This window comes from Lates calcarifer, linkage group LG6 (genome assembly GCF_001640805.2).
Source record: "Lates calcarifer isolate ASB-BC8 linkage group LG6, TLL_Latcal_v3, whole genome shotgun sequence".
Classification (NCBI taxonomy): domain Eukaryota; kingdom Metazoa; phylum Chordata; class Actinopteri; family Centropomidae; genus Lates; species Lates calcarifer.
In genome coordinates, this window is record NC_066838.1 from 23,091,897 (window position 1) to 23,100,338 (window position 8,442).

The following is an 8,442-nucleotide window of genomic DNA, read 5'->3' on the forward strand; positions in this document are numbered from 1 at the left end:
TGGAAAACGATGCTTGTTAGCTTTGATAGTCTGATCATTTGAACTTGTAACTCTAACATGAGCTTTCTCCTTCGACGGAAAAAAAAAATAGGAGCATCAAATAATCTCAGAAATGATCTGTCCTTCCAAGAAGCATCAGTCGTCTCAGGAAACGTCCCTGAATGGCATCTGTTTACATTCAAGTGACAAAGCCTCCTAATGGTTGTAAATATGATGAGAGCAAAGGATAAAGTTCATCCGACTGTGCAGGAGACCGATCAAGGAAGCAACTGTGTCCTGCGTTTTAACAGAACTGGTCAGTCTTCATCATTGAAGTCTTTTCTCTTGTAAAACCAAAATATACTGTTTGAAAACACTTAAAGAGTAAATCTCATCCTTGTGCCAAAGGTTGTTTTCAAATGTGTAATGGTGTCATTGCTGCCCCTTATTGCTGTTGCCTGACTGCTGCAGGGGGCAGTAATGAGCCCATTACACCACAGTGTAGCAAAGAGGACACCATGCTAGAAAATTCACCTAGACACGTGACATAAATGTGAAATTTGTGCTCTGTCAGAAGTGTTTTCAAACTGTCTTTTACTGTGTTTGGATTTAAACGATGAAGACTAACTGGTTGGTTTGATAAATGTAAGTCTGGTGAACCTCCTGACCTATGTGAGCTGCTCCAGTAAAGAGCAACTCGCAGCCACTTCCTTGAATTTTTCTTATGGGATCTTCCAGGTCTGTCTCCTACACAGTGGATGAGACTGTCCTGAATGACAGAGTTCACAAAGATGAATGAGTCAACAAAACATTGGACTATAACAGGGACTGATTTAATTTTCCTACTGATTGTTCCCTAACCTAACCACGTTTGTTATTGTAACCATGATGATGGAAATTCCCTAACCTCAATGAAGTAGTCATTTTAACCCAAAACACAATGCTTCCCTTATCTGAATTAAATACATATTTATTGGTATTGGTTTTGGAGGGCACAGATAAACAATGCTGTCCTGCCAATGGGGGCCTCAGATCAGGAAACATTTCTATATGTCGTTTTAGAGGGTACAGACAAACAACTTGTTTGTTGTTGTTTTGTTTCTGTGTGTGTGTGTGTGTGTGTGTGTGTGTGTGTGTGTGTGTGTGTGTGTGCAGTCAGCAGCAATAAACTCTAAAAAACACACACAACTACTTTTTTACAAGGTCTCATTACTGTTTGTCTCTCACTGTACTGAGCAGAGTCTCATTGATCCACAGTGTCCTTCCTTCCTCTGCATGGGCTGTTCTTTATCTCTGCCATCCTCACAGAGAAGCTGCTTTTTTTTTTTTTTTTTTTTGGTACATTTCTCACTGGAACAAAATGGACTGCCACCTGCTGCCAGCTGCTCTGGGACACAACATTTTGTTCCTCCTCCTCCTCGTCGCGGTGGAGACGAGCGGGCCCGTGGTGCTGTCACTCATCGTCCTGTGCTCACTCTATCTGCATGAGAAAGAGAGAGCTGCTGAACAGCTGTGCGCAGGCAGAAGCAGAAGCTTTTTGGGTCTCGAGAGACACCCCGCTGTAAAATGGCACAGCACGGTTATATGTGATACTTGACAGGCCAGTGTGTCTGCCATGTCTGATTAGATTTTGTGTTCTTTTAAGTGCATCTCCTGTGGCTGACGATGAGACAAAACACAACAAGCTCCTGATCTGGGCTTGAGCCCTTGTTATTCTGGAAGATGAGTGTGATAAAGCTCAGCGTGCACCTTGCTGCTGCCATCTGCTCCCCTCTCTTCTGCTCGCCTGACAAGAGTTATGTTTACATAAAAGCACTGCGACTCCTCTGCTAACCACTCCATGTTAGCACAACATTGGCAGTATGTCAGACACAATGCATTTCTGCATGAATGTCAGTGAACAATGTGACTTTACATTCACGTTGTGCACTGTGTGTGTATATAATTACTCATCTATGCAGAACAGGAGTCTGTCGAATCATCTGAGGATAAAAATGAAGGAAAAGTGTAATAGAGCAATAAAACCGCATTCTCTTAGTATTCACATTCTGCAGTTATCTGTGCTATGAGCGAATCTGTGGCAAGGGCACAGGAATCCTTTATTATGTATCTTCTCTTATTAGGTCCTGTTCTTTTTCAGAGGTAGTTTATTTCAGGAAAGGAAAAATATTGATCTCGGAGGTTCCAGCTGAAAGTATCCCTTCAGAACAATCCATCCCAGTAATTCAAACCAGCTCAAAATGATTTTCTGATACATCAACAGAGCAGCACCTTTTCTCTTTTCAAAAGCAGAATTCTTAATGAGAAATGTCAAATCAAACAGCTTTTGATGTTATGTAACAGTTTTGACATCAATAATTCCACTGAGCATTAAAATATTTATTGCACTGTAATGCTATATTGTATAATCATATAATGTGCAAAATAAAAAAAGAATTCAAGAAAGAGACGCTGATGATTCTCAACTGCCTGAAAGCAAAACACCACAACATGCTCCAGTTTTAAATGTTTCATTGTTTTCACTTGCTGATGTTAGGTGATCCCAGTAAAAAAAAAACAGCTGTCGTCACTGAAATGGCTGATGTTAGCAGTAAAATGGTTGATGGGTGAGTCAACTTCCCGGTCCCCGTTTTGGATCACTCGGTTCTGTCAGAGCCTGACAGCCATCCTGCTGGGGCGGGTGCTTTATGTTCATTTCCCGAACAATTCAGTCCGCTGATTAATTGCCCTCCTCAGAATAAAGGCCCGGGAAGCCAGTACAAGGCCTGCAGAAATGTATCAAACCACATTAACATCTAATGGGACCGACTGGCAGTTTAAAGTTGACGTTGTGTCTTTTCTTATGGCAAAAGCATTTTTTACACTGTTTTATAGCAGAGGAAGCAGATTGTGCTTGTGTAAATATGCTGGGTTTTTTGTCTTTGAAGTTTAGGTTAGGCATGTTTTCACATCACAAGCATGCAAATACACCCTAGTGGAATGCAGAGTTGTTGGATTCATTTGAATAATATCTTTGATAATATCTCAAAATACCCTCCCTCCGAGACTCAAGAAGGAAACCCAAGTGAGGGTAATTTTTATTCAACATATTTGGAAAATAAATAGCTTCATCTCATAATAATCACAATGCATCTTTAGACAGTAGGACAGATTATATTACCAACAGGAGATTAGCTAAAGTCATATTCAAAACAGTTTGTGTTAAATTGTAAGTGTCCATCTGCATTTTTGCAAGGGCTCATGGAAAAACTGCATTAGCAAAACTTGGCTAAAAAGAGCACAGCAATGGCAAATTGATTTGTTCTTGTTTTTGTTGTTGTCTTGGCGAACCAGGTGACACTGCAATAGATACAACTACAAAAAAATGCATCACATAAACCAGAAATTGCTGCATGAACAGTTGTGTGTTTCGTCCCTGCTCACACATTTATCACAGTGTTCGTTTTAAAAGCCGAGGGATCAAAGATGTCACATGAGAAAAGACAAAAGCTCACCACGAAAAGGTTACTGCTGACATGTCATGCATAAATGATAAGGACTGTAAAAAATGGCAGCAATAAACATGTCGACTCAATGGCTTGCTTCCTAAATTATAGCCTTATTCATTAATCTGCCATGATCATTAGTAAAATTGTAATAAACTTCATCCTGCGATTGTGAGCGCTCCGAAAGGTCAGTCTGTGAACAACAAAGGTGAGGATTGTCATGTTAGAAAAATTACACAAATTTACAAAGAACCTCCCTGAAAAAATATTACAAGTCGTCCCTGCTGGCAAACACAGCCTTGTTTATACTCACAAAAATAAGAGATAGAGGACTAATAAACACATCCTGCTTGGTGCTGTGATCAATATGTGACCTGCGTGTCAGTGATCTCAGCATCAGCGCTCTCGTGTTTTCTTAAAAGCCACTGTCCTCGTTCGTCATTGTGCTATCGTAAGTCTGTGCATCACCAGCCCTCTTTGTAAACAGTTTTCCAAACTGCTACAGTCAAACCAGCATCTGAGCCATCTGGCCAGAATAGATATTACTCCCACAGAACGATCGTCTGCCTTTTCTCCACCACCTGGTAGTGGGAGTTTCTGGTAAACACTTCACATTACATGGACGGGGCACAGGAGGGAGCCTGAGTGGGGTACCGGTGAAGGGCAAAGAGAGGAATGTGTTACTTTAGTGTTGCAGAATCGCCTTCTATAAACTACGTTATAGTCACACTAGAGAGGTTATAAACGTAAACGTGTTGTTGTTGCTGTCACTGACAAAGTTAATTTGGCACTGCTCCAGTCTGGCAATATCTCCAATGTCCAACTCTGATAATAACTGAGTTGGGTCTGTGTTTGTTGTTAAAACCTTCTGTTTCTCCTGCTGCTCTTCTACACCCTCCCCTGATTCCCCCGCCTCCTGCTTCTCATCTTTGCTGTCCTCCTCCTCCTCCTCTTCTTCCTCTGTGATGGAGCAGAGGCGGGTGGCGCTCCCAGGGTTGTCGGCAGGCGGTCTGTAGTGGCACTGCCCATTCAGCAGCCTCCTCAGTGGCATCAGGGGCACCGCTTCCTCACCCAGCAGCTGCTGCTGGCAGTGCCGGAAATCACTCTGACGCTTCAGCCGTTTGAACTCGCTGAAGGCGGAGGTGGCGTTCTGGTAGAGGCTGTGGGCGATGGCCAGGGCCTTCTCCGACTTGCTGACCAGAACAGCATGACACCGAAGCACCACTGCCATGTTCTTGACTTGGTGTCTGTATATCCAGGCCAGGATCTTGGGTCGGCAGGGGTCAGCGGTGCAGTAGGTGATTCTGTTCAGGGAGTAAAGATGAAGGGGTTTCTTTTTCCCAGATTTGTCAGCACTCATCCGGATGCCTTGCGGCCCCACTGTTAACCTCATCTTAACACTCTGTTCCCCATAGTTGCTCCTTGCCCAGATCTTGGCAACTGCCTCCTGGGTGCAGCCGTCTCCCTTAGCCGTGATGGTGACCACACTCCCCAGGTAGCGTACATTGTAAACAGGCTCCTCTTTGTTCAGTTCCACCTTTTGCCTTTTGGTGTGGAAGATGCTGCCCATCCAATCGAAGGGGCAGTCGGGCAGCAAGTCAGGACAGGAGCGCAGCAAAGAGGAGAGGATGGAGTGGTAGGTCAGCCCTGTCCCCAGGCTCTTGGGTTTACTCTTGGTTTCATCTTCCACCAGAACAAACTTATTCCTTCTCCAGGGCAACATGGTGCGGGAGGAGTTGGAGCGAGTGAGCCCCTCTGCCGCTGCGTTTGCTCTTGTCAGCTCAGGCGAAAAAGAGTAGAAAAGCCGGTGTGTGCGAGGGAGAGAGGAAAAGCAGAGAGAAGCTGCTTTTACGAAGCACTGAGGAGAGACTGAGAGCTGCGAGCCTCAGCCAGTCTGTTCCCCTTGCTCGCTCCTCCTTCCTCTCCTCCTCCTCCTCCTCCTCCTCCTCTTTCTCCTCTGTTGTCTGCATCATGCAGCGCTGATCAGTGCAGGAGCTTTAGCCCGACGCTCAGGCACCCTCAGCCCCCCTCCCTGCTGTTTTGCTTCCAAATGGCTCCATACCAAAGCATTATTTATCCGTCCAGCTTTGCACTGAGGTGTTACTGTATTTATGTTTCTTGTAAAACAAAGGACGAGGGTACATCGCTCAGTCATTCTCTCTCAGGGCACATATGTGAATACTTATTAATTCTGGTATAGAAGTCAGTCAAATCCAAACAGTGTAATTAATTCTTCTTGTTTAGTGTTTAAATGAGTATTTCAGTGGATTGAACATGTAGTATTATTAGGATGAGGATAAAACTGCACCTTGTGCTACTTTCAAGTTGTTTGAGAAGTCGTTTAATACATGAACACTGGATGGCAACTAAATCTAAGTCTGTCCTCAAATATGCAAATAAACTTCCACTGAGACATCTAGGAATGTTTTGTCCAGTAAAGGAAGTGCTACATCTTAGTGTCAATCAGTTTGTGGAGAGGTGGTTTGGGTGGACAGTGGGAGGTCAAAGAGTAGTACTGAAAGATACATGTTTTTTTTTTGTTTGTTTGTTTGTTTGTTTTTTTGCTGAAATTTTAATGCGATAAACACATCCTGTCATGCCGCAGGCCACTTTTTGTTGACTTTTTCTCAGCCATGTTAGAGGCGTGGTTTTTAGGGATGGCAATGTTGGTCAGTCTACCACTTCTCATCAACTATTTGAGAGATTACTGTGAAATTTTGTATAAACATTCATGGTCCTAGTACTAGCAGAGAGTAGTACTACTACAGAGTAGTACTAGCAAATCTTAGAATGCTAATAGGCAATATTATACCTGCTAAACATCAACATGGTGGTATGATTATTCTGAACATGTTAGCATGCTAAGTGCAGCCGCACAAAGCTGCTAGCTTGGCTGCCTTGCTTAGTCTTGTTTAATGTTTAACAGAGACCACTGTAGTTTCCTGGCCTTAAACATAGCTACAAAAAATTGTACCACCATGCATTAGATGCTATGCACCAGCATTGTATTGCTATTTTTATTGTATTCATTGCAAGACTACAAAATACATTGTCATTGAATATTTTGCTGATACATTCCATATCGACATGAGTGAGTAAAAGAACATGGGTGAACATCTGTCTCATATTATTCCTGTCTCCACACATCTGTCTGACTGGCCAACACTTAAATAACGAGGGCAGATAGAAGCTGCTCTTTTAGTGGAGGATTCTGCTGAAATGAATCAGAATAAGGATCATCTGTGTCTGCCACTGAGCTGCACCGGGCAGCATGGACTGAACTGTGTGTGGATGGTGGATGAAGGTCTCTGCTGAGGTTACTGTGGCAACACTGGAAAATAAATGTTTCTTTTCTACTCCCAGTGTGTGCTGTGAATTAAAGAAAACCCTGAACAGAAAAAATGAATTGGTCTAGAGGCACAAGGGAGGGTGTGAGCAAATTTGCATGCAGAAATATTTTGGATTTCTTTATTTAATGTTTCTCTTCTTATCTATTCACTTTTGTTTGAAACCCCCGTTTTATTCTCAGTGGTTCACAAGGCACACAGAAAAGACTCTCTTTGTAAACCAAACACATAGCCAGAGGGTAAGTGGCTTAACTTAAAACTGTCAAACTTAAAGTTGAGAACAGTCTGGGCAGTGACTGTAAGGGAGACACTACCCTGGAGAAATGATTAAGAGACTTTTGCTCTCAGTCTAGCTGGATGTTTAGTGAATTAAAGAGTGGGACCATGATCTGATCCAGGATGAGCCAGAATCTTCTTGATTCACCAGAGACTGATTGAGGGGCCTTATACAAACAGCTGCAGTCCCATAAATCACCTCTGATGTGAGATAACTCATCTCTAACCACGGAAGATTAACGCACACCCTGATATGCTAAATTGAAAAAATCCATCATGGTTTGGCCTTTACAGAAATGGATGTGTGTATTCAGTATTGACTTATCTGCCATCTGAGATATCATCCAGTAAGAGGGCTGTTTGATGAAATTAGGAAATGTCTTGACTCTCGTGTGTTATGTGTCCAGTCTCATTATCTCCAGCCTGGCAGTTTGCTCTTTGGCTGTTTTAGCTCTAAAGTGGTGTGAAAGTGTGCAACAATTTGTTTGTGAGAAATGTTGTGACTAAGGGTAAAAGCAATACATCACAATGATCTGAGCATGCATTCAATTTACGTGTATACTGCTGTGAACAGTGAGGACAGAGGAAAAATGTGAATTTGCTCTCACAGACAGAGCGTGTGGTGCATTTTAATACAGCATTCAAGGTGAATGTTACAGAGTTTTTAAAAAATTCTTACTTCATATCATCAACATAAGCATGTTTTATCTTGTTGGAGAATTAGCAGTCCCTGCGACATGGTTAAAAAAAATATTATATAGTCAAGTGTTGTGAAATATTTCTGGCGTTTGTTCATTAGCCTTTTGCACTGGAACTAATGTCAATTTAAAACACTCAGCAAATCATCAGTGCTTCACCATTAACTCATCTGATTAAAAAGGGCAAAAAGTATTAAACAAGGCTGAATTTACAGTCATGTTAGAAGCTCTGTGAGGCTGTACTTAGGCACAGTAGTGCTTTGGGCTAAATGCTAACGTTAGCATGCTAACATGGCAACATCCTCTGGGTGCCATGAATATCTACACCAAATGTTTTAGCAATCCAACCTTGTGGAGGCACTAAAAGAAAAGTCGGGGAATCTCCAAATTCAGTTGAATATATCGCTTAGAAACTATGACTTTTTTGTGCCCCAGTAGAGCTTTATGCTGAGTAACACCCTTGTTCAAAAGTGAAGACTTTGACCTACTGTTGATGCTACTGGAAAAATCAAGGGATCGCCAAAGTCAACTGTTCTCCGGGGACCATGAATGTGTGTACAAAATCGCAATCCATTAGATACCTGTTGAGATATTTTACTGTGGACCTAAGTGATAGACCAAAAAAACTGCCATCCCTTGAGCCACACCATTATCATG

At 42.4% G+C, this 8,442-nt stretch overlaps 1 protein-coding gene across 1 annotated transcript; it reads right to left on the minus strand.

The window, feature by feature from the left end:
- Positions 1-3,044: 3,044 nt before the first annotated feature.
- On the minus strand, positions 3,045-5,392 carry fam43b (family with sequence similarity 43 member B). The gene has a single exon (XM_018686055.2). It carries the CDS (start codon positions 5,185-5,187, stop codon positions 4,189-4,191), a length of 999 nt encoding a protein of 332 aa, XP_018541571.1. The 5' UTR covers positions 5,188-5,392; the 3' UTR covers positions 3,045-4,188.
- Between the last annotated feature and the right edge of the window lie 3,050 nt (positions 5,393-8,442).

Excerpts from the sequence above, each read along its gene's own strand:
- fam43b (XM_018686055.2), bottom strand. The coding sequence starts at position 5,187 with ATGTTGCCCTGGAGAAGGAATAAGTTTGTTCTGGTGGAAGATGAAACC.